Source organism: Delphinus delphis, chromosome 2, assembly GCF_949987515.2.
Source record: "Delphinus delphis chromosome 2, mDelDel1.2, whole genome shotgun sequence".
In the NCBI taxonomy this organism is placed as follows: domain Eukaryota; kingdom Metazoa; phylum Chordata; class Mammalia; order Artiodactyla; family Delphinidae; genus Delphinus; species Delphinus delphis.
Window position 1 is genome coordinate 11,405,789 of NC_082684.1, and position 26,787 is coordinate 11,432,575.

Consider the following 26,787-nt stretch of genomic DNA (forward strand, 5'->3'; position numbering starts at 1 on the left):
ATATATTTTCCCCTCTTGCCCAATTCTCCCATTCAAATCATTATATACTTTCTGGCCCTACTAACTACTTTAATGGAATCACATACACACTGGTTTCAAAGTTCCGTGGGAGTTGTATCCACGTTATATTCTGCATGTGTTGCTGTGCCTCTCAGAAATTAACGACAGCACAATTACAAAGCTAGAGCTCAGCATGCTCATATCACATATCTTTGCACCTTTCCGGAACTGAATTTCTTTTCATACAAAACCCAAAGACACCTACAGTTGATCCACCTATATCATTCCACCACTCCACCTTTGTCTGGCAATTTCCTACTCATCACTTACATCTCAATTTATATAGACAGTTCCTCCTCCAGAAAAGCATCCAGGACCCCCACCCCCAGATTCAAACAAAAAACTGAATCACATGACCCTCTTATACAATCCCAGAACACCCTGTCCTAATCTGTACCAAAATGAACACGCCATAATGTAACTGTCTGTTTACCGGTCTACAACCTTTGCTAAATCATAAGTAATTTCAGAGCAGGGACTGTATCTAACTTGGAATAATTACTTACCAATTACTCAGGTTTTCGATTTTATTAGTTGAGCAAGAAAGACGTATCATTTGCTTCTGCTGTTGACAAATGCATCTAAGGTAAAATATTTTCTGCATATACTATTGTCTTTTTCATCTATGAATAATGGGAAACAAGCTGTCCCACATTATCCTAGGTAAAGATTATCCTTTAAAGCTTTTTGAAAAGTTTAGTGGTTTATCATGGCAAACCCCTAAAACTTTTTTATAAACTTCCTTGACATCTTAAGCAACACTCACTGTATATTGAGCTCAATGAGCAGCCTGGAATTACCACTATGGGCTTCCATGATTATAACATGTCCACCCTAAACGGCTTCAAGTTCTTAAGCTTCATGACATCTGTCTCCTCCTTTTCAGGTTATCAATTGTTTTTCTTGCCACAGAGCAAGCCACCATACATTCACACATACATAAAATATAAGTATGCAGATGCTATTCTACTACTGGGTGATCATTAAACTTATTAAACTGTCAGAAATAAAAGTAAAATAGATCCTAGGTGAGGGCTGAGGAGAAAAGCTTTTAAGCACTGATTTTGGAACATCTATTTTTGGTTCTCAGAGGTCTTTCTGAATAGATACATTTGCCAGATAAATACTTTCTTCGAAACAAAAGAAGTATAACTGTTACAATGTTTCCCAAACTCTCCAAATACAGCATAAAAATAACTACCCATTAAAAATTCCTTAGTGATTAAGCTATTGCTTTTCTCTTAGGTATTCTCCACAAACCACAAGTTTAAAACATGCATAATTACCTCTCTTACCCTTATCTGCTTCTGGTTTACATTTGCTGCTACTCTGGCATAATAATCTCACCGATAACGTAGAACAAGAAAGCTTAAAGGCAAGAATTCTTTAACAGATTATTGAGACTTTTAGGGTCTCGATACGCTTATTAAAATCCTTGGTAGCTTTAATTGTAAAGAAACGTCATAACTGTAAGATACTTATTAATAATCATTAGTGTACCAAGATTCTTTAAGCCAGGCAATTTTTGCTCAGTCGTAAATCATTTTATGAAGCCTTCCATTTGTATATAGTTTAAGACAACAAGTATTTGAATAGAGCTATACACTTAGCTTAAAATTCTTCTATTCAATTTTTTATACTGATGTGAAGAAAATGTCATGTTATTGATTCATTCATTCATCAAATATTTGCCACCACTCTACTAGGTACTTGGGATACAATCAAAGAACAAACCAGAGAAAATTTCTTGCCTTTGAGAGAACAGTGGGGACAGACAGACAATAATTAACATACATAAAAGTAAATAAATTATTATATATTAGAAGAATAATTCTTTATAGAAGAGAAAGTGATTCTAAGATGCCGGGTAGGGGTGGAAAGGTGGGGTGTGGTCCAGGCCTCATGGAGAACCTGACGTTTGAACAGAGAATTAAAAGAAATGAGAGAGGGAGCCAGGCAGGTATCTGGAGAAGACAGTTTCAGGCTGAGGGACCAGCCGGTGCAAAGGCCCCAAGGTAAGAAAATGTAAGGAGTGTTCAAAAAATGGCAGGAGGCCACTGTGGCTGAAGAGGAGAAATGTGGAGAGAACCAAGCAAAATGAAGTCAGAGAACTAATGAGAATCAGGACTACATAAAGAATTTTAGGAATTTAAAGGACTTGACTTTTTACTATGAAAGAAATGGGAGCCAAAGGAGGGTTTTAAGCGGAGTAATGGTATAATCTCGTGTTTTAAAGGATCACGGTGGCTGCTGCGTTGGGCAGATACGAAGGCAATATGGGTAAAAGGCAGGAGCCCAGTTAGGAGGCTATGGCAGAGATGTTAAATGGCTATGTGAGAGATGTTAATGGCTATGTGAGAGATGTTAATGGCTCAGACCAGGGTGGAAGCAGGGCAGATGGTGAGAAGGAGTAGATTCTGAAGGTAGATTAAGGTGGCCAGATAAAAGAGGACACCCAGTTAAAATTTAATTTGGGATAAACAACAGAAAATTGTTTAGTATGAGTATGTCCCATGCAGTTTTTGGCAGATGAGGCCCCAATTCTTCACTCCTCTCCGAATCAATGACCGTTGCCATGTAACGTAAAAGTTCCTCCCACTAAAGAGGCAGAGTGTATCTCCCCTCTTGACTTTGGCTCCAGCCAGGTGATTTGCTTTGGCTCGTGGAATGTTTGCAGGCATAACATGACCAAAGGCTTGCCAAGCTCCTGTGCAACGGGGCTTGCTCTCTTGTGCCTCTTCCATCACCCTAAGAAAAATACTTCCAGGCTTCATGGGTCCCAGGAGGAGGCTGGCCACCCAGTTCAGCCTAGATTAGCTGATCTGCAGATAGCCAACAGCCCTTGAATTGAATAAATGCTTATTGTTATATGTTGCTGATATCTGTATGTTTATTTGTTACATGGCATTATTCCAGCAGTAGGTACCTAACAGAGTTGTCTCAGTATACAGACAGTATGTAAAACTACAAGAGTAGATGACATCACCAACTCACTGAGTGTAGACAAGCCTGAGAAAAGGACCAAGGACAAAGACCCTGGGGCACTCCCTCATTAGGGAGTTAAGGAGGAACCGAAAAAAGAGATTGAGAAGGAGTGACCACTGAATATGCAGAAAACCAAGAGAATGTGTATCCCAGAAGCCAAGTGACGTGGGGGTGATCAGCTCTGTGAACTATTGAGTCAGAAGATAATATCTAAGAGCTGACCATTGGATTTAGCAGTGGAGGCCACTGGTGACCTTGACAAGTGAAGTTTGGGTAAACTCTGGAAGCCTCATAGGAATGATGCGTACTTTTTAGAAAGAATAGTATGGGAGAAAATTGGGAATAGTGATAGTACAGATAACTCCTTAAAAAGTTTTGCTAAAACCTAGAGGGTATTATGCTAAGTAAAGTAAGCCAGACAGAGAAAAACAAATACTCTATGATTTCCCCTATATGTGGATTCTTAAAAACAAAACAAGTGAACAAGCAAAAGAGAAACAGATTCATAGATACAGAGAACAAACTGGTGGCTGCCAGAGGAGGGATGGAGGGATGGACAAAATAGGTGAAGAGGATTAAGAGGCACAAACTTCCAGTTATATAAAATGAGTCATGGGGATGTAACACACAGAATAGGGAATATAGTCAACAATACTGTAGTAGCTTTAAATGGTGATAGATGGTAACTAGACTTATCATGGTGATTATTTTGTAATGCATATAAACATTGAATTGCTATGTTGTACACCTAAAGTTAATATAATATTGTATGTCAATTATACTTCAATAAAAAGGCGGGGGTGTTTTTTGCTAAAAGGGAAGAAGCAAATGGGATAATAATGGGGAGAATTAGGATCAAGAGCTTTTTTAAAAAGAGAGAAATAAGATGATGTTTGTATATTCAAGTCAAAGATACCTTAGAGAAAACTAAGGGAGGAGCGAGAGGGGAGATTTCTGGGCGTACATCCTTGAGTAAGTAAGAGAGATGGAATCATGTCCACATGTGGAAAGGCTGACTTCAGACCAAAACACAGTTCACTTGCAGCCCCAGCTAGGAAGGCCAGGTGTATGGGTGCAGTTGATGGAAGGGAGGCAGAGGAAGGGGTAGGAGGATGTGGAAATCTCTTCAGATTATGTCAAATAGGAAGAGATACTGAAAGTCTGGAAAGAAAAGTAGCTATGAAATAATCAGGAGAATGGAAACGTGAATGGACCAGGGAAATACGGTGTGATGCCAGGTAGCTTTAAGGACCCAGTTGAGGTTCATGGTCATGAATTTAAAATAAGACCAGTCAATATTGTTACGCGTTTTTTTCTCCAGCCACACTCATCTGATAGGTACAGGTGTTGGTAGATGGAAAGGCAGATTTGATGAGGGCTGTGTTTAGCCAAGCAAGTCTGAAAAAGCAGAGGTCAGGAATGATATAGGCAAGAAGGGATTGTAATGATTGACTTGAGAAGGGAAGACATGAAGAAGGGGAGGAACAGTGAGAGGCAATAGGATCAATACAGCGCTGTCCAGAGAGAGAGGAAATGGTAATCAGAGAATGGGAGACATTGGACTGACACCATGGACAGGCTGCAGTTATTGATAATAACAAGTTCTGTGATATGACCATAGGAATAAGTAACTGAGTGAGGGTGGAAGATGAAAAAAAAAAGTCTCTGGAGAAGACGAATTCGAGGAACTGAGAAGCCAGAGTGTCAGAAAACACTGTACTAAGACACTGTACTATGTGTATGAATACTGACATCAACAAGAATTAAGACAGGAATAGTTTAGGAAAGAGTAAAAAGAGCCAGGAATTAAAATTGTCAGTAAATGAGAAAGTCAGGGTAAGTAATGAGAGATTCAGCGCTGGGTGTTTTTAAAGACAAGGTGGGAATGGTCTGAAGGGGGAAATGATGAGCAAGGAAGATGCCTACACCCCGGCCCTAGTCCAAGGACACGCTTCCTCAGGGAACAGCTGGGTTTCCATTAGACTAAGAAGGGAAAGGAAACAGAGGACATGAAGGACCATGAATTTCTGATGGAGGAAAAGTTTCAGGAATTGCGATAAGGTGGGAGAAAGGATCTGGACAGGAGATGTGCAAGGCCTTATGGAAATCAGAGTGAGAGAGATGAAGGGTGATCTGGAGCTTCTTGCAGGGACTGACATGAACAGAAGGAAAGTACACAATGCCATTAGACTTGGCAGACTCGAGGCAATTAGCAATGGCAAGGCTGTGAGTCCAGGCCTCCCCTGACTATGACTGATAGAGGCAAGAAGGTCTGGGGAAGCCTGAGTCTTACTCTGAGCACATGGCCCTCCTTCCAACACCCAGCAAGGAAGGGTAGCTCTGCATGTCTGTGGCAGGTGGGACACTACGCAGATATAAAATGATTATGACAGTATAACCTGTATTATAAAAATTTTAAATACATATCATCTTAATTGTCAGATACTTTCCTTCTTGCTCTGGTAACAAATATATTAATATAATACCAATCTCCTCCCTGGTAGCCTGGGGAACAACCTGACATAAGGATGAATAAAGAAGGCAACACACACACACAAACACACATACCACAACCTATATACAACCTATATATACAACCTATTGACCTCATATAGTTTCTTATATACCCACCCTACAGACCTTATATGGTTTCTTATATACCCACCTATAGACCTCTATAGTTTCTAGGTCAGTGCTTTGCTCCATCTATATGCAACAATTTTCTTGGCTCCAAATAATAAAAGGGTGTCCCAGTTTCCGTAGAAACCTTCTTACACTTTCTTGTTATTATGAGAATCTTTTTCTTCCCCCTGCCTGGCTGGAGCATGGCCTTTTCCAAATACATTAATGTTCATTTGACAAGTTTTTACAGAGCCCCTTGAAGGTACACAGCTCTGTCCTATGAAGTAGAGAACAATTGGAAAGCTCAGGAAATGCCCGGGGCAAATAAAAGGGCTGAGCCTGTTCTCTGAGGAGTTGCTTTTGTTATGGAGTGGGGGAGAAGTGCTGTGTGACCTGGGGCAGGGCACGTCCCCTCCTCCGAGTGTCAGTGTCCTTTTATAGGAAATGAGGGATTATACTAGAGGTCCCCAAGATTTCTGCCAGTGCTCAATGTTCTGTAGTCCACGGATCTACTAAAATAATCATCCCTGGCCAATCTCATTTTTTCTAGAGATTCACATTCTTTTTTTTTTTTTTTTTTTTAAATATGGGCTGAGAAATGACGCAACATTCTGATCAGTATTATGATAACAGAGAAGAGAACTGTGTTCTAGGATGAGGTGGACTACCAGCTTGTCACTTTTTCAAGTTAATCTTTCTTGGAAACAGTGCCTCCAAGGAAACACAAGAAACAGCATTTGAGGCAGGAAGTGCTCGTACTATAACAACTTCACCATCAACTGGTGACCACGGATTAGAGTCTAGGTTGTAACTGGGCTCTTTTCGGTTCCTGAGGCCACACAATGTCTGCCAGACTGCTGATACTTGCTTAGAATATGTAACCAGTATAGACCCTAAATGACTATACAGTCAATTCTTAATCATTCCAAGCACTCTCTGCTTTATTTTAGCCCTTCATGATATATTAGCTGTATCACAATTCACTAAAGTATAGCAGGAAAAAAAAGAAAGCAATAAGAGTTCAATTAATGACTTTTGCTGTTTGAGGAAAACGAAAATGATACTTGGAATGTCTTGATATGAATTAGTCATTGCCTCTTGTTGTCAAGGATGATCAAGAATTGAGTGCAGAGTTTAGAAACAACCAATACAGAAACATTTATGGAGCCAATAGAACCACATCTGAATCCAACACACTCCAGTAAGCAGGAAGGGTTCAGAGTGATAATGAAGCAATTATAATGTCATTCCTTGACATTTTAAAATTGAGAGTTTGATGCGTATCAGTGCCAAGACCCTAACAAGTAAAATGCAGAAACTTGAACGTAAGGCTGGGAGAAAGAAGAGAGACGCGCTCACCTGGAACTTTCTGATCTCCCAATTTGTCTAGAATGTTGAAGGAAATGTCAAGGTACTCTCTCTGGATGGCACTGACCGCAATCTTCCTCTGTTTCCTCTGCCTGGGGACAATCTGAATCTTAAATTCAGATTCCTCAGCTCCCTCCTCTTCTGCCTTCCTTTCAGGGTTCTGTTCTGCGTCTGATTCAGCACTGGCGTCTGGCTTCTCACTTTCCATTGGATTCTCCAAATCTTCAGGGACTTTGAGGAGGACAGTTTTTGCCCCTGAACTTGGCATCAGCCCACCGGGCTTCGCTTCCTCAGTGCTGGGCTCAGGGTTATCGTCCAGTGACATCTCAGGGAGAGCAAGCGTCTTCTGAAATAGGTCTCGTTTTTGCTTAAGCGTGAGCGGGCTGCCACAGGAAAACCCTTGCAGCTCCTCAGGCTTTGATAATTCTTCGGAGTCCGTGGTGTCTTCCAGAGCTATGAGAGGGGGGTCCCTGTCACCCGCCGACTGGTTATTTCCTGAGTCCTTAGGAGAAAAGTCTTTGGAACAGTCTTCCACGCTTACTCGCACGAGGGGCGTCGTACTGAGGCTGAGGACAGAGGGGCGGTTGCGGATGGAGGGAGAGGAAGCAGCATCCTTACCAGAGGTACCATCGTCCCCTTGGTCCATGGTCTCCTCTTCATCACTCTCTACTATTCGGAGAGGGGGAAGAGGTTCAAACACAAGGGAGTCGCTGTCCGATGTTGAGAGCGTAGAGTGTTTTTCAGGCCCAGATGTTGAATCTGAGGACAAGTCTATCAGATCTAAATCCTCTTTGGGAGCAGGCTTTAGTGGGGAATCCACTTTCACCTCAAATGTCTCCATGCAGTCTAACCTAACTTCTGGTATTACAGGCCTCCGAGCTTCTTGAAAACCTTCCAGAGCTGGGTTCTCGGGGATTTCGGCATTGTCAGACCTCGTAGCAGAGTTCTGTCTAGACCGTCCATGGTCATGCTGTCTTTGCATGAAATAAGCAGCTTGGGCTGGAGGCTTGTCTATGTCACACCGGTCTATGCAGGACTTCCTACGGTGCTCATCTAGTGTGAACAAGAGGGAGTCTGCATTCCCTATGTCAAGAGACTTTTGTTTTAAAGAGCGCAGCTTTTTTTTCTGAATGCTTTCTTCTCTCACACAGTGTAGAATGTTGTCTTGTAATGCACCCGTTTCTCTATATTCGGCCAGTTCTATTTCACCTGATTAAAACAGAAAAAGCTCGTACTGTTTTACTTGGCGATTTCACCTTTCTCTTCCCCTCAAACTTGGGCATACAATTGGCATCAGCCATAATCATAATCCCAGCTCTACCGGAAGGTAAAACTGACTTCCCGGCCACATTTTCATAAGGTTCATTCTAATTTCAAAACCCAGAAAACTTTGGAATGAGAGAACCCCAAAAGGCAGTTTAAGATCTTATTTCTGAAACCAGGCTTCGGGATAATTCCTCAGCTCTGTTCATTCGTGCACAGGAGAGGGGATCGCTTTTGGCTGAGGCGGATCTAGGAAACTTTATTCAAATTGTGTGGAAGAGAAGCAAACATTTTGCAACAAATCAAATCAAGCAATGGCCCTCTAAGACGATCATGACGTTAATGATGTATCCGTCAGTTCACGTATATATATAAGTGCATATATATATATACTGGTTGTGCATACATACATATCAAATCAACGGCATTAAAAATGTGTAGTAACATAATAAAATTGAGATTTCACCCCCAAAAAATGGTAGAGTACAACATTTCTGCATAAAACTACTAAGAGGAAAAAATTCATACTTCTCTGAACATTCATCTCAACCGGCTGATATTTCACCATTTTGCTGCCGCCTATCCTTTTCAATCTTGCAAAAAAAGTTTGAGACTCTTTATTGCAGGGTCCAGTAGGTGTATCATGAATATCAGATTCATCAAAAACACTATCTTCTTCTAATTGGGGAGAGAAAGTCAAAATTACACTTAAGAGGTTATTCTCTCTTAGGCTGTATCTACACAAGCATTTCATTGAAAGCATTACGGAACACAGCCTGGGGTGGTTCTAAACCAGCCCAAGTCTAGCCTGGCTTGGCATTTCATTCAGGTGTCAAATTATTCATGCGTTGAACAGAGCAACTGTTACAAGTTTGCCCCTCATACTTCATGTCACTGTGGGCAGCATTTTCAAGACAGGCATCTCGATATCCCAATAGGGCCCTCATGGGAAAACTTTTCCAATGTACTTAAAACCAGATAACCAATACACGTCAGGAACCTGGGACACTCCCTAAAGGTGCCTGCTTTGGGTGAATTTTCAGGCTGATTTGGCAAAAGAAAATTAACAAAATGAGTGGATCTTGCCCCTTCCAAAAACACATGCCTTCCTGGAATTTGAGAACTGGCGTAGACACAGCCTAACAGTACATGCGCCTTAAACTTTGTGAATGCAAAATACTGTACTCTACATTTGGCAATGAAACACACAACACACAGAGAAAGCTTAGAAAAGCCACCGGTCGTCTCAAAAGCTCCACAAATGATTATGGACTGATAAACAAAGGAAAGAGAAAACAGAAAATAACATTTCCCCATATTAAAGTAAGAGTTTGCCACAGGTAGCTATTATGAATCCCAGAAAGAATCTTTGACTCTTATGGTCCTGAGGCCTCATAAACAAACTGGTCACTTAGAGTCCTATCAAGCTTGTTTCTATGTTCTCTTCTATCCACATTTGGCTACTTTTAAATCAAAGAGAAAGCCGAAAACACAGTAATGAGGAAAAGGTTGCTATTTCGCAACCCATGAAGTCCACTTAATAAATTTTCTTGCACCCTTTAGAAAAGCCAAAGCCATGTACAAAGCAGCAAGAGAAAAGGCTACAAAAATGCATTTAATACCACAGTAAATGGAATTAGCCTGCTCTTCAAGTTGAACATCACTGAAATCATAGTATTTGGCCTATATTTATATCTACCTATCTGACAAAATGAGCCTCAGGTGTGATTATGATTATTTAAGACTTCTTGAGTATAAGGGGAGTACCAGCATAGGGTTAAGTTTTAAGGACCAATCCTGTCTTAAAACACAAGATTCTATAAGTTAATGAAATTTGAAGCAGTAGATGTTAGACAAAGTAATCATAATAATCTTTTTGGTCAAATAAAAAAATAAGCGTTAATGATCAAAATGGATACAAAACTCCCAGTGAACTTCTGCGATGATGAGGAAGCCTATCAACACAATGATCTGTTTAATTTATTTCCTTTTTAAAAATACTCTCCTTTGAAAAATACAGTTTTTCGAAGAAATCATTGTGTAACTTCCCTTACATAACTTGGAAATGATTCTCAAAATGTACTGAATGAGAGAGACGGAAAGACTTCAAGATGGCTCCTCCCATCCAGAAAGGTTCATCTGGGATTGGCCCAAACACTGAGCCCACATTGACGACATCTATAGTTCAACTGAATCTGTCTAATTTCCCAGAAACTAGGACCTAAGATATTCTTCAGGAAGGATCTGAATGGTACCAGAACTTAATGAACTTAGTTCTGACAGCTCTATCTCTGGCCAACCTAGGCTCTTGGACCTTTTGGCAATAAATGAACAGTGGAACACTGGCTCCAATCCCTCCTATCCAGACATTTCCAGAGCAGTCCCACCAAAAAGGAATCTACTAACACCACAAAGGGCCACGGGGCACTTGGCTTTCTCCCAGGACTGGATTGATGATGTCACCTTTTACGAGTCTAGTCACCCTGCGACATGCACTAAAGACACACACCTTGGCTCTTCAGCTCTCACCTGAAAACATCCAGGCTGGAAGTTTATCTAAAGTTTCATTCTACTGCCTCCTTTGCCGAAAAGCTATCAATATAAAGAGCGTTGATACTGGAAATAATTTAAACCTATGCAGCAAAAATGTTTCATTTCAGTTGCCTTAAGTTAATTGTTATTGAATAAGGAGGCGAGGAAAAAACACTTCAGCATATTTAGGCTCCATTCAAATCTATGAGCACAAGGTCAGGAGCAAACTAGAGATGGACAAGATTATGGCTCCACTGAGTGCCAACCAAGATCTACTTCACAGTCCAAAGCAAGATGTTTCCAACATATAGGAAAAGGTTTACAAAGCCTCCTTAACTAAACAGCAGACAATTTTTTTTTACAAAACACGATTTCTTATGAAGGGGACTTTAGAAGCATATCAATTATTTCTCTTGAGTGTTCATTTTAAATAATGAAAGCAGCAACATTCATGGGAAAGTTGGAAAATTAATGAAGCAGTAGGTCATTTTTTGACTCCAGAATGATAGCTGGGGGGGCTCCTCTATCATCTAAGAAAAACATTGTCCAGAAATGTATTACGTATGCAAGCTAAGTTTGAGACAGAATTGAGATATGTAAAGTACCTTTTTCTTTTTCGCTGTATCTGCTTATGTTACTGTTGTCACTGTACAAAGGTCCTGCCGCGGCATGGGGCTTGCAGCTATGATATTGTGCATTGAGTGTATTGACTGTTATGTGAATCAGATGCAGCAGGACCTTGCTGATATCACAGTCTCGGTATGGATACTGCTCAATGAAATGGAGGGAGAAAAATATAAATGGTTATTTTGAAGGGTAAATTTTTCCACTTGATCTTGCTAGATATTCTTCTCAGTCTCTTCTGGGTATAATAAAAAGAAAAATATAGAAAAGCAGAAACATAAATTCTTATCATGGCCTTATTTTGACAAGGGACTGTATTCCCTTCGTCTTGCACCAAATCATGGATGGCAATGCATGCCACTTTGTAGTTATAATTCCTTTCAAGAAAATTACCTGGCATAAACATTTGGTGTATGAATACAATTTTAAATAGTTTTCTTGTTTTCTGACATAATAATTAATATATAGATAAGATATGAGGTTCTGAGCATAAAGAGAGATTATTGATCAATATTCATCAGATTTTGCTTTAAGCATTTTGGAGTATACACTGGCATGGTCTACATTTCTATTTTCATTCCAATGGCTCTTTACTTCTTGACACTAATTGTGTATCATGCATCTTCCTCTGAAGGTCAAATTACTATCCTACAGAGATCTCTTAAATGTTCTCGCTAAGAGAATCATTCCACCCAAAAAATGAGTGACTACAGCAACTCACCTTGTAAAGGATGACAAGCAAGGCCTTCAACCACATCTGCCGGATGTGAGGTTTTAGGGACCAGAGAGAACAACGAGGTGGCTGTTGGAAATAATGCCGTAGTTGAGGACAAGAGCAGTATTTGAGCACCTGAACCACCAAGGGGAGAAGGTGTTTTCCCAAATTAATGTTATAGTCCATAACCTGAAATAGGAAAAAACGTAATAACTGAAGGAAAACTATAAAGAGCATTTATAAGCCAAAAGGAAAACTTTGAACCATCAAAACACGGGAGAAATATTTTACAGGTATCTCACAAAATAGTAATAGTAATGGCCAGTACATATAGAGGGGGAAAAATCCTAGCTCACAAGAAATTTAATAACTTGTAACTTAAATAGTTTTAATCTACTTACCTATTTAATTTATCTACTTAATTATCTGTTGAAAATAAATTTTATCTTTTGAAATGTCCTATTAAACTATTAACTAGAATTAAACTAGAATCAATGAAAACACATAGTATTGGTAATTATGTAGGGAAATGGGCATTCTCAGACACCACTAGCAAGAGTATTTCTCAATGTTTCAGGAGAGCAATTTAGAAACATGTATTCAGAAGTAGGAAAAAGCACATAGCCTCTAATACAGCAATTAAATATATCCTAAGGAAATAATCCGACAGGCATTCCCAGATGTATGCATAAAGATATCCAGCATTATAGCCACCACAAATTGAAAACAACCTCCATATTCAACAATATGGAATTAAATAAAAGATTGTTTATATGACAACAGAATACTGTGTAGCCATTAAATGGAACATGGTACAAATTTATTTACGTGATATGAACTTCATAATAAATTTTAGGTTTAAAAGATACATATATGTATATATATACATATTCATACACACATCAGGCACATATATATATCAGTATGTATAAATGATCCCATTATTATAAAAAAATATGTGCACATATACATATACACACATATGTATGTATGCATGTATATATGAATGTATGTAAATCTGGAGCCAGTGACATACACCAAAATGTTAGTAAGTTATATTTGTCATGGGTTTCCTGGAGATTTGCATTTTAATTTTTTTCTTATATATCTAAAATAAATATGCATAATGTGAATATAGAAAGAGAGAAGTGAGGGAGGAAGGGAGGTAAAGTTTGGTATCTGAAATGATGTATTCTCTCTCCATCATAGACAGCTGAGTATTAGTGGAGATTCATGTAGTTATCAACACCAGCAAGAGACATACATATTGCTCCCCCTTTGCTTCTCTGTGTTCATTATATTAACGATCTATTTAAGCTAAATAATAACAGCTACCATCACTGATGGTGATGGTTCCCTACCATGAGATAGGCACTGATTAAGGCGTTTGCAATATGTTGTCTCTAATCTTTCCCCCAAAAATCTATTACCACTGAGCAAAGAAGCAAGGATGCTTAACAGTTAATAACAGTGGCAGAGCTGAAATTCGTATCCATTTCTGTCTAGCCCCAAGTTCTACACCCTTCGCAGATTGGGACAGCCATTTCGGACAGTGAGATTTGTAACATTGGTCAAATTAGGCATATATATACCCAATGATCCGTTACGTCTGCTCCTGGACCCATATCCCAAAGGAATTCTTACACTGGTGAATAAGGTGCACGTACAGAATGTTCGTTGCTGATCTGTATAGGGTGGTGAGGAGTTGGGAGCAATATAAGTATCCATCACTGGGGGAGTGGATAGTTAAATCATGGAATATGTATACCATGATGTATAATACAGCAGTTAGAAGTAGCAGAGAAACATGAAAAAAGCCAATGATGATAAGGCGACATGAAGTAAGTTGGGTGATTAACTCAACTCTCCACTTGCAGCCAAGAAAGGAAAACGATTTTTTAAAAAAAAACCTACAAACAAAACTTCCACACTTCTTTATTGTTTAATGGGTAGAGTTTCAGTTTAGGATGATGAAAAAGTTCTAGAGATGGACAGTGGTGATGGTTACCTAACAATGTGAATATACTTACTGCCGCTGAACTGTACTCTTAAAAATGATTAAAATGACAATGGAATATTACTCAGCCATAAAAAGAAACGAAATTGAGTTATCTGTAGTGAGGTGGATGGACCTAGAGTCTGTCATACAGAGTGAAGTAAGTCAGAAAGAGAAAGACAAATACCATATGTTAACACATATATATGGAATCGAAAAAAAAAAAAGGTTATGAAGAACCTAGGGGCAGGACGGGAATAAAGATGCAGACCTACTAGAGAATGGACTTGAGGACACGGGGAGGGGGAAGGGTAAGCTGGGACAAAGTGAGAGAGTGGCATGGACTTATATATACTACCAAATGTAAAATAGATAGCTAGTGGGAAGCAGCCGCATAGCACAGGGAGATCAGCTCAGTGCTTTGTGACCACCTAGAGGGGTGGATAGGGAGGGTGGGAGGGAGGGAGATGCAAGAGGGAAGAGATATGGGAACATATGTATATGTATAGCTGATTCACTTTGTTAATAAAGCAGAAACCAACACACCATTGTAAAGCAATTATACTCCAATAAAGATGTTAAAAAAAAAAGATTAAAATGCTAAGTTTTCTGTACGTTTTACCCCCCAAAATCCCCAACTCCCTTTATGATATCAGGCGGTTGACGTCCTCCACGTACCCCTGCCTAATAAAGTAACTTGTGCAAAACTTTACACTTAACCAATGTCAGCTAAATGGAATTTAATGACTTGTTTGTACTAAAAGCCTAACGGCATGACTCCTGAAAGCTTACACTTACTTGGGCAATTCCTGCAATAAACGCATTAAAACAAGTTGACAGGCGCATTTTTTGAGGTGCAATCATGAAGCAACCTTCCTGCTGGTCGTAGCCAAGTAAGACATACAGGTGCCGCTTGACCGTGTTGAAGGCCTTGGCGCTGCTGATGTCTGACTCAGCGCTGCTCTCATCCTTGGCCATGAACTTCATGAGCACGGTAATCAGCTGGTGCACTGTCTGGTGGTCGATCCCAGCATCTTCAGGGAGCAGGTCCTTGATGGTGTTGTCATTCTCAGGGGATTGTTGGCCTGTCGGTACAAGAAAGGCCATCGGTGGGTGGTTCCCCCACAGGTAAGTTTACACTAAAAACTCACTGATCAATGAAGCACCATAGCACCTTATTTCATTCTTTATATCGATAAAGCCTCTAAATATTGAAAGGTTTGCTCTAGACAAACTTAAAGGCACAATATGGCCTACTGAGCAAAGCACTGGTCCCAGGGTGGAAATTACAACGACCAAGTAATTTGGGAAGAATAAGGGAATGCAAAAAAAAAAGGAGACACTATAAAGCAAAGTTATCTTCAAACAGCAAGACAAATACCTACACAAACTTTGCATTTAGCAAATTTTTGAATATCTTGGCAAAGTTTTATCCTCACTAATAAAGAGAAGTTTCCCTTCCAGCTTTGTAAAGTAAGCGTGTAAGAATAACCACAAAAATCATTTTCCTAAAATCTACTGAGCGACTAAAACATCCATTGAGTTATTTTGTCTAAATTATAATCTCAATTCAGTTACGTTCAAATATCAGCTGATGCAAAAAGAAAAGTTTTCTTCTCCAAATCCTAAGATATTAGCAGTGTGTACTCTTTGAATGATATAGTCAAAATTAGAAGTAGCAAATTATAAGCCCTGCTGTATGTAATGAGAAACATATAAGGGGTGGGAGGGCACAGACAGAAAGAAAGAAGCATGAACTTTTAAAAACAGAGAAAAACACCACATGAAGGTGAGCTGAAAGTTCACATGGAAAGAAAAAAAACCTTAGCCCTTGACTTACTCTTAACCTAACAAATAATTATATCTGAGTAGGTCCCTGACATTGACTTTCTCTGTTATTTCTCAAAGTCAGAAATTAAACCCTGTCTCCCCTTGTTTTCTGCCTTTTCTGATCTGGTTTAGTTTAGGACTTTGAGGGAAGGAAGAGTGAGATTTGCTCTTCCATATTTATGTTTATGTTTTGGGCCTTATTCAAAATACCCTATATGCATTCTTGTCCTTCCTTTGACAAGCCACATGAGAATTTCTAAATTAGAAACAAAGTTTTTGCCTGGTGGGTTAGACCCACACACCAGCATTCTCATCTCTCATCCTGAGAGGAAACGTTCTAAATAATGACAAGCTTTGGTTACAAATCATTACAAACCAAACTTTGATTCTATCCATTTTAATTATGGCATGCAGGATACAACCAAGAGCTAGGTAGTAATTTATTTCCCTTAACGCCTCAACTAATTTGGCAAAAATCTCAGTCTTCTAGGACCAGCCAAGAGAAGCAAGATAGAAGAAACGTTTCCTGGAGACCACAGAAATTAGCTGTCTCAAGCCTAAACACTTTCTCTGAAGTAGTGGCATGAAGGTAATGTCAAATTCCAAATTTACTAGTTTAGAACTGCACGTAAGGTTACATGCTTGGTTGTCTAGTTTTCCCAAGATGATCAGAAGAATGTTGATCTTTTCAAAAGTGATACACTGAGATGGGATACTTGACAATGAGTGAAGAGGCAGCAGAATCAACTAAGTCTAAGAACCTCTAGTATAGGGGAAATCACCTAACAAACTTCAATATGACTCTCGGACATTAACATCATTTTTCGGTCTCATAGAGTCTGTTCATGAAGGAATAAATGTATGCAATGTACTTTAGAGAAGTTTTAACCAAAAATTATTCAAATAAAACCTAAGGATTTGTTTGTTACACTGTTTCACATGCAGAGAGTGGTCAATAAATTGTTACTATTATCATTATTTATTAGGCATGCATGACCCATCAGGAAAAAAAATCAATTCATGTGGAACACCCTATTTCACGAAAGGTCATAAATGTAAAGCATTACTGTATAATTAAATTAAATGTCTGAAATAGAAGATCAGACCAAATCCTTATTTTAAAAGTTTAAAGAACTATCTTTTCAGCATTGAAAAATATTTAGTCTTGATTTTTTTTTTTTCCATCAGAGTATTACTTTACAACTAGCAGGAGGGTATTGCTCTGGGCAAGCTTGGGCCAAGAATGTGACAAGTGTGAGAATCTAGGTTACCTGCAGGGTTCAGTGTTATTGTAGCAGCAAACAATGGCTGTTACGATGATATAGCTTCATTCCTCAATTCGTTTTAGCTCTGGGGGGCAAGGTTTAGGAGAGCATGTATCACTCAGCCCTGCTCAGCCACCTCCAAGTCTAGACTGGCTTGACTCCAAAGTTAAAAATGGAACTGAGGAGGAATTGAGAAGGAGATGCAACTTTGTTTTTCAGCCCTGAGAGTCTAGGGGACTCAAACAGAAGAAAGGGAGATCCAGACAAGGCCCAGCTAGGACACCGGCTCCCTATTTCCTCCTATCTAGTTCAAGCCTAGAAAATAAACTATCAGGCTTCAAGTTTAAATATTTCAAATCTCTTCGCCCCATTGCAAGTAGACATTCATTTTAAAAGTGTGTAACCCTTGAGAGTCCGCCTGCCGATGCAGGGGACGCGGGTTCGTGCCCCGGTCCGGGAAGATCCCACGTGCTGCGGAGCGGCTGGGCCCGTGAGCCACGGCTGCTGGGCCTGCGCGTCCGGAGCCTGTGCTCGGCAACGGGAGAGGCCACAACAGTGAGAGGCCCACGTACCAGAAAAAAAAAAAAAAAAAAAAAAGTGTGTAACCTTAGTTTTTCCCATCAAATCATATTTTCCTAATGACTAAGTATCATTTCACAAAGGCCCCATCCTCATTTTGGATTCATCTTCATCCATCTGCAGTGGTTAGCTTTAAGTTTGCTGCTCTTTGCTTTCCCTGAATAGCCAGTAATGAGTGATCTTTCACAAACCATTAAATGTACTGAAAAAAGAACTAGTTAATGGAACTTTTTGCATAAAGTGAAAGAAATCTCTTTTCATTCCAATAATTTACCCCTCCACGTGTGGGCTTTGCAAGTCTATGCTTTGTACATTGTCTTTCTTTAAAAATAGTGTAAGCATGTGACTGACACCACTCTTCATCAGGAAAAGTTACCTTAATCAAATCCCTAAGAAAAATGAGCCTAGGAAAGCTGAAATTTTCTTTATGGATAAAGACATTACTATTTTAGTTATCTATAAAAGATATAAAATTTCCAGTTTAAAACTAAATGCCTATAATATTTTCTCTAAATGTGACAATTAAAACACTTCCTTTTGAATTCTAGTCTGTGAAACTCCTATATCTGTTTTAACTACAGAGATTTAACAGGTTAAGGGATTTGATTTTATCATTTTTGTAAAGAAAAATGTAAAAATCTTTATTATCATGGGGGCAGAGCTACTCTTACCCTCACTTTAACATGGACCGGGTCCATCATAACCTGTCCAGAGAGTGGCACAGCTGATTGAAACGCCACGGTATAATACAGTTTTATTTATTCAGAAGATGTGAAACCAGGCAGGACCAGGATCTGCTTTTCCAGACTTATCTCCTATTGCTCCACCCTAAATGCTCCACAGTCTTACTCACGGGGCTACTCCTGGATCTCAGAACGGAGCCAGCCTTTTCCCACCTTGGTGTCTTTGCTCGTGATGCTCTCTTCACCTTGCACGGTGGTCCTCCACCCGCACCCCCACCTTTATCCTATGGATCTGGTCCCCAGAAGCCATTCTTATTAACATGCCCACCCTCCTCTCAGCAACTGGGGTCCCTAAATCTATACATCTCCAAAAACAAGAAAGGAGGGAAGATGGGTGGGAAAGAGTGCAGGAAAATTTCCTTTAGCATTTCCCAACTCTCATGTGGCAAATAACTATTATGCGAGGCAGAACTTTTTTTTTTTATCCATTTGCTGTATTTCCCCTGTAAGAACAAAGACTCCTTGAAGGCAAGTGCTATGTCTTATCCAATTTTCCATCCCTCACAGAATACGGGACAGTGTTTGATATATAGTAGATGCTCATAATTCGTATATGTTTAAAGTGCATTGAATTCAAATAAATATTTCATATCTTTTCTACATGGGCAAAAACCTGATGAAGTCCCCAAACAGCAAGGAAGTGGGTAGGGAAATAGGGAACATTCCTCTTTGTAAGTCGACTCACTGACCCCTCTGTCAAGCCGACAAGTGACAATTAGGTAGTGGAAGGAAGTTTCTATGAGTTTACTCTGCATTTGGTCCAGAGAAACCAACGATCAAGCACTATAAATGAGTCTGCATTATGTTGGTAGTTCTAACTACACTGCCTCACGGGTCTCCGTGGCTCATTAAAACAACTTAAGGCTTCGTTCACAGCAGTTCTGTTCTTATGCACAGAGCCACAGGAGGGCCGTAACGCTGGGGCCGGTTACTAGCTGCATAGCCTCATGTGCTCCCCATCCCTGCCTTTGCCTCTCCTATCCCACATCCTATCACCATGCATTTACCTCCTATCCACCTGTCTAGGCCTGGCTGAGTCACCTGTCCACAAAACCTTCCTTGTTCCCTCCAGCTCTCCTCCCACTGCATTTGACGTGAACGATCCTATAGTACTATCACTTTCACACGAGATGAGAGTTCACCTCTGTTCATACTTTATCTCCCTTACTTGACTATAAGCAAGTTGAGAGTACAAGAATTTCTGATGTATCTTCACATTCTTCATATTTTCTAGTACAGCAGGTGCCCAATAAGTGTTTGGTCAATAGAAACTGTCGTTTTCCGAAACTATCATTTCAATCAAGGTCATTCCTATAAAAACAATTGAATTCTTTGATTTATTGGCTCTTAATGATCAACAGGCATTTTGCAAGTTAGTGAAGACATGAAATGTAAGCCACCTCTAGAAAGAAAGCGAGAGCCCAAAGAGAAGTAATTTGGAATTCTAGGCTGGACATTGAGGGAGGCGGGAAATACAAGAGAGTTTTACCAGTGCTACCCAGTACTGGGTACCTTCTCTTGTTGACACAAATTCAGACCAAGAGATCTCAAGATTTCTCTGCAGGCTGGAGTAGAATTGAAAGTATATATGTCCCTTTAGGGATTAGGATAGCTCTAGACCAATCTATAAGTCCTGGTCAGGAAAGGTCCTTTGGTCTGGACACTCATGGGCTTAAGTCACACTGGAGCTTGAGTGCCCAAGTCAGCTCCCTGATAAGACTGGTGTCCTCACGTACCCCAAGGCAGGGACACCCTAAGACCAATTTATTGAGAAGAAGCTGTAGTGGAAAGAAAGCAAATAAAGTCTCCTGGACTCAAGTATCAGTCTCTATCTAACTAACTAGTTATATGTGATCATGAGCAAATTATATAAGCAGAGTTACTTAGTCCCCCAGGACCTCAGTTTTCCTGTCTGTATGTAAAGTGGAAAAAAAATAATACTTTATGTATATGCAGAGTTGTTGTGAAATCGAAATTAGATGATTTGCATTAAAAACACTCTTTATAAAAAGGTACTATACATATATAAAGTGCTATTGTCGTTATTAACATTATATACCTACTATTGTTTAATTATTCATCCCAGGGGATGAGGAAGAAGATATAACTAAGTTTCCCATGATCACATGGGGTTGATACCAATTTTCCAGTACGGTCCAATGGTAACCTACCATAACTGCTGCATTATATTCAATTAATATTCAACAGGTGTTCTGAATCACCAAAAGCAAAGAATTCCTGGTTCTCACAGCATCAGTGAAAAAACAGCTTATATCTAATTATAATTATACCAAATTCAGACTAGCAGGTAAAATTGTATATTTCATCAATTGGGATTAAATGAAGGTGCTGAGCTCCTGCTAGCATTACCACACATGCCTTGCAAGAGAGATCAAGACATCTGGGCTTGAGACCCAGATCTGTCACCAACAAGCTTGTGAAACTTGTTCCTTTCTGGGAACCTCAGTTTCCTCTTCTGGAAAATGAGAATGTTAACATATCTCTAACGTTTCAGCTATGACAGTCTATGAATTTTACTTATATGCACAAAGGCCTTTGATATGACTCATAAAAGTCACAGAGGGGGCTTCCCTGGTGGCGTAGTGGTTGAGAGTCCGCCTGCCGATGCAGGGGACACGGGTTCGCGCCCCGGTCCGGGAAGATCCCACGTGCCGTGGAGCGGCTAGGCCTGTGAGCCATGGCCACTGAGCCTGCGTGTCCGGAGCCTGTGCTCCACAACGGCAGAGGCCACAACAGTGAGAGGCCCGCGTACCACAAAAAAAAAAAAAAAGTCACAGAGGAATGCAACTCTTCAGTAGCCTTGCAGAGTTTACCCTCCATACAAGTGCATTTCTGCTGCAAAATTTGCTGTGGGCAATATGTAAATGCTAAGATCAGAGAGCCATAAACTGTAAATCCAGTGTCCAAAAGTTCAGCCTAAAGAGCAACTAAAATTAAGTCTTGCTGCATAATTAAAGGACACCTGCTTTATTTCAGGCCTGATCAATAAGAGGTGTTGCACAGAGGAGCTCATTACTTGTACCAAACAAAAGCATGTTCGTTAAATAGCAAGGTCTTCGGTTTCCATTTAATTACTATCTTAAACCACTCTGTACAATCTTGTGATTATCCTGGTGTGTCTTTGCTTCCAAGTTAAAACACTCAGTGTTCAGTAAATAATAATGCAAAAATGAAAAGCTACTTTGAAATTGCCTTATAAGCTGAGCCACCTGTTTCCAAATCTAAGCAAGTTTTGCTTATGGTGGTGTCATGTAATTATCTTTGCAGAAGCATTAGCTTTATATTTAATTTAAACAATACTGTTATCTGCCCCTTTTCCATCTGATCACTTTTGATGGGACAATTAGACGCCTAAGGGCTTTTCTTCAAGAAACATATGTACATGTTTTTCCAAAGAGATGTGAGAGGACTCCTACGGTTGGATTGTTAAAATGGATAATAATAATCAAAGACTAGCTTTTCAACTAAGCCTTAAGACAAAAAGAAAAGACAGGGTAAGATAAAGGTAACTTATGAAATTGCATAAGACCAATCTCAAAAAGACCTAACTGAAGGGAAAATGGAAATTTTCACATTTTAAATGAAGCTCAGGATCAGAAATTCTTATTTTTATTCTTTTTTTTTTTTAAATCCCAGCACAATTGAGGCCCGAGTGATGCTCAAAACAAGGTAGAGGGACTCTGCCAAGTGTGTGCTCCCCTTTTCTCATCAATTTTAAAAGCAAAAATGCACTTAGGCCAACATCTGCCGTGTGCATTCACAGTATTTAGGGCTCTCCCTCTTCCCCTCGTCTCCCACGCCTAACTGCTTCTCTTTCTACCATCGTTTTTACAACACATTCTTGAAAGTCTCCTTACTTGAAATACTCTCCTTCTGAGAGTATCGGTACCATTCTGAAAAGTTTATTTTAAAACTACTCTTAGATGAAAAGCCAAACGTTGTATAGCATGATACATAGGTGGTAGTTACCAGGTTTGTTTTGGACAAATAAGCAGGTATTCAGAACCTCCACAATTTTCCCAGCAAGTATGGCATCATGTGTGTAGATAACATTCAGTCTGTAACAGGCTCGCCAGCGTCCCTTCAACCCTTAAGATACTTCATGATAAGTTAATCTATCAAGAACGTCAAAGGACAGTTACACTCTACCAAGCAGAATATGATCCCATGGTCCTCTAAACAATGGAAATCCTCCTTTCTCGAGAGACAGAAATGCATGTAAGAGTTGCAAAGAATCGCAAATGGCTAAGGGGATGAGTGAATGATGGTGGTTCAAATGTATAACCTTTTAAAATGTAAATGAAATGTTTTTCCTAGAGCAGATATATATGAACATAATATTTCTATGTGTAAAAACACATACAAATATAAGTACTAGGTATAGTTCTAGTCATACTGGCTCTCGGGGGAAAAGTGCATACTCAGGTAACATGATGCTTCTTACTGGACCATAAGTTAACAGGATCAAAAGTCATCTGCCAATTTTAAGATGGAAAGAATTGCCATGTGAGGGGCTCAAACACTTGAGCATCTCGAAGGGGTAAAACCCTTCGAGCTTTCAAATCCTAAATACATCACTCTGGTCCAGTTAGAGACATCGTATTCTTTACCTCGTCCACCTGTGATAGACACTTGCACACGGCCCTTCAACGTCAGAAGTACCCACCTGGCATCTGTTCGGGTGTCCCACCGAGAGCTGGAGCAGACTGCTCATGCCTGGTCAACCTCACAGCTTAAAAATCAACAACAACTCTATTTAAATAAGCATTAAAAACAACTTGAGCCTAGAAAACATACTCAGTGCTAACTGCACTGGATAGCAGGAGCAAGTTTAGTTTTCATATTTGTAATTAACATCACATACAAGATGTTTACGTCACAGAAGTTCTGTGGCTTTCTTTGAATCTAAAGAACATCCTTTAATGTTACTTCAATTCTTATTCTTCAAAATTGTCATGTGAATCAATTAACAAGAAATAACAATAAATAAACTTTATATCCCAAACTGATTAGTTAGGTTATAAAAGAGCTGGGAAATTCATATAGAAATTGTAATTTATTGAATCTAGCTACTGGTTTCTAGAATCTGATGCAGTTTCACTGGGCCTAGCAATGCTAAAGGTTATTCTTAAATGGCCATCTGTTATTATCTTTGCTCCCTGAAAAGCTGGGTCATTGATTGCTTAAAGAGCTTTCATTGACTCTTCCAAAGTTCAAAATACCACATTTCCGTAGCTTGTCATAAAATAGAGAGAAATGCAATAAAAAAAATAAAATCATATTTATGATTAAAAATGGTTATGTTACATATAGCTGACTTCTAAGAAATGTCAATGAAAAAACAAACATTTCAGCTTCTGACAGGATAAGAAAATATGTTTTATGGTGTTATTTTATTAACTACATGACATTATTTAAAAATTAAATCATTTAATAAATGTTACAAGTTAGTATTATATTTAATGTACTTATTCACTAATATGATGATTTAGTTATGAATTTTTAATTATTTGTCATTCATGAGCCATTGCTAATCATTACAGTTCATCTAGTCATTTGGTAATTTTTTGTTTTCTTTAAAACTGCAATCTAAAAAAAGACCTTTAGAAAACAAGTATATATGGTCTTTTTTTAGTTGGCAATGATGTTTGTTTTTATTTATAAATTATCTGCTGAAGTTGGGCAGAAATTCAACTTATCAGCCTGTTTTTTCTTTTTTGAAAACACCATTATTATTGGTTTTCTAGGAGCTTGTTGGCTGGCTTTGTCATTCATGAAAAGAAAATGCATTCCAAAGTTCCACTCTACCCTCTTAGTTGCCATGGGTCTTGACAAAGTCTCATCCAGGAAGCTCTTAGGTTATAATGGTGGTAGTGGAAACTTTCATATTCTAGGACTTAGGAGCAAACGCTTCTCCTGCGTCTCATGCCATGCATCAACGGACTTAACTGCCTTCTACATTTCAAAACAATCTGCTGCTGGATCGGGGATTTGTTTCACCAGCAACTGGGAAAAGCCACCCAGGGCATTGAAACATCTGAGGGGATCCTCTAGGGAATATGAAGGCCAATGCAGCTGAAGGAGCTCAGTTTGCTAAATACACTACTATCTGTGAACATTCAACAAGACATGTCAGCCTCAGAAAGACATCAAACAGATTTAAGGGAAGGATGGAAGAAGATACTCAACGGATTTTGGAGGTTAGGGTCTCAGGGAGGGAGAGCGCCCTCTTGGACTCCGCGGGCCCTTTCACGCTGTCTCTGAGGGAACGCACACTCTTCTGGCGGTTCCTTGCAAAACGAGCCCTCTTGATCTTCCACAATGCTGCATCACTGAGATTAGCGACATTGGTCCTCACAGCAGTGATAGCTTTGCAAAAGGAATTAGAGGTGATCATTTTCCTTAACTCGCTATGTTATACAAGTAGTTTGAAACAATCCATCTGTGTATATTTTCAATATTAAAAGTCATCTTCCATGGATACATTTCTCATTCATCTATCTCCCTCTATGAGAAGCCTTATATTAAAAAATCATGGCTATTACCTATTTTGACTATCATTTATCATTTTTCTGTTTAGACCATAAGATTAAAGTATCTAATTTTGTTATCACGGGATAAATAGTTGAGTGGCCAAAGTCTTTCCTCCATCTCTTTAGAGCTCCAGGTAACTGATTACTAAGCATGGAAGAGTAAATTTACAAAGTGCAAATATATCTCACAAAATTGCTCACGGACATTACAAACATGATGGTTGAATAATATTTAAGGAACACAGAGTCACAAATAGTTCTCATCGGTCCTCAAATAAATGAGATTTTTTTTTTTTCATTTTTTTTTTTTGGCCGCGCGACATGGCATGTGGAATCTTAGTTCCCCGACCGGGGATTGAACCCATGCCCCCTGCATTGGAAGTGTGGAGTCTTAACCACTGGACCGCCAGGGAAGTGCCTAAATGAGAAAAAATTTGATGTCGGAATGCCAGAAAATAGTTAACCTGCAGATTACCACAGTAGATATTCAATAAACATTTGATGAACTGAGTACATGAAGTCAAGGTATCCTCCATAATGGGAAATTAAACTACATGCGGAGTATCTTCTGTTTATCCAGCAAGCACCAGAATAGGAACTGTGACTGTTTAAAGCAAGTTCTTTGTTTTGCTTACTTGTAGGAAAAGGAAATTCTTTGTTACAATCCAAATGTAGCTGAGCTTCCAAAGAAAGCGTTTCAAATCTGTTGACAAAGAACTCCCAACTCAAAGCAGGAATATCTTGCTTAAGAAAATGCAAGAGTAAAAGCTTGCTCAATATTGTGGGTCGATCTTTAACCACAGTATCAAACTGGAAGTCAAGACAAAGACACAGACCCTGGGGAAAAGGTTAAAAAAAAAAAAAGGCAAGTCAGATGTAAATACACCAAGAAAAGTCAGTGAAACAAGGCAGCCTCCTCAATCCATGCTTACAATGAAGAATAATTCAACTGAAATCTTCTTTGATTGCATTTTTGGTAGGGAAAAAAAAAAAAACGCAGAAGAGGAGCTTCTCCTAATTGTTGAATATCTCTTGAATTTTGACTCAGAAATCTGAGCTAAATGTATATTATTGATTCTTCTGATGCATCGAATAATAACCACTTAATCCAAATACCCTCAGACCAGTGTTTCTTTCTTTAATGTCTGTAGTTTCTATTAAGAGAAGCGTACTTCCAAAACTACATTTTAGAATACACAAGAATATGGTCTTTAAATTCCCTTTCAATGCTAAATTCCATGATTCTAAAAGAAAGGAAAGTCATCTTGTCTTCTTGGAATGTGAGTGGAACATAGAATCTTAAGAAATCCAAGTTGGAATGGACTGAGCATCTATTTCTCTAGTATGTGAGTCTACCATTTCCCTTTTTTTAACTGAATAAAATTTTAAAACTAATTCATCCAATTATGCTATTAATTCATTCAACTCTCATCTAATGAGTGCCTCCTATGTTCCAAGCCCTGAGTGGGGGTTAGACATACAACTACCTTGTCTTATTAAGACCAACACAGAAGGACTATCCAGAAGACAACTGGGAATTTTTACATGGGGAGGTATGGGTCCACAAGCAGCAGAGCTCTACAATTTTTCAGATTCTGCATAGTTTGCCCTTTCTTCTTAGTCTTTTTTACAACAGAAGCTCTCACACTGG

The 26,787-nt window shown here is 39.2% G+C and overlaps 1 protein-coding gene across 3 annotated transcripts in view; it reads right to left on the reverse strand.

Annotated features, from left to right (window-relative positions):
• Nucleotides 1-26,787, reverse strand: part of UNC79 (unc-79 homolog, NALCN channel complex subunit) — a 201,779-nt gene that overhangs the window by 68,262 nt on the left and 106,730 nt on the right. Inside the window, exons 22-29 of one of the 3 annotated variants that reach the window (XM_060003338.1) lie at nt 25,772-25,973; nt 24,793-24,972; nt 23,270-23,335; nt 14,964-15,250; nt 12,176-12,358; nt 11,436-11,598; nt 8,827-8,976; nt 7,027-8,244 (exon numbers count right to left, since the gene is read on the reverse strand). In XM_060003338.1, the coding sequence (XP_059859321.1) occupies nt 7,027-8,244; nt 8,827-8,976; nt 11,436-11,598; nt 12,176-12,358; nt 14,964-15,250; nt 23,270-23,335; nt 24,793-24,972; nt 25,772-25,973 (2,449 nt within the window). The remainder of the gene's footprint in view (nt 1-7,026; nt 8,245-8,826; nt 8,977-11,435; nt 11,599-12,175; nt 12,359-14,963; nt 15,251-23,269; nt 23,336-24,792; nt 24,973-25,771; nt 25,974-26,787) is intronic. The other 2 variants (XM_060003340.1, XM_060003341.1) reach the window with 2 other exon arrangements.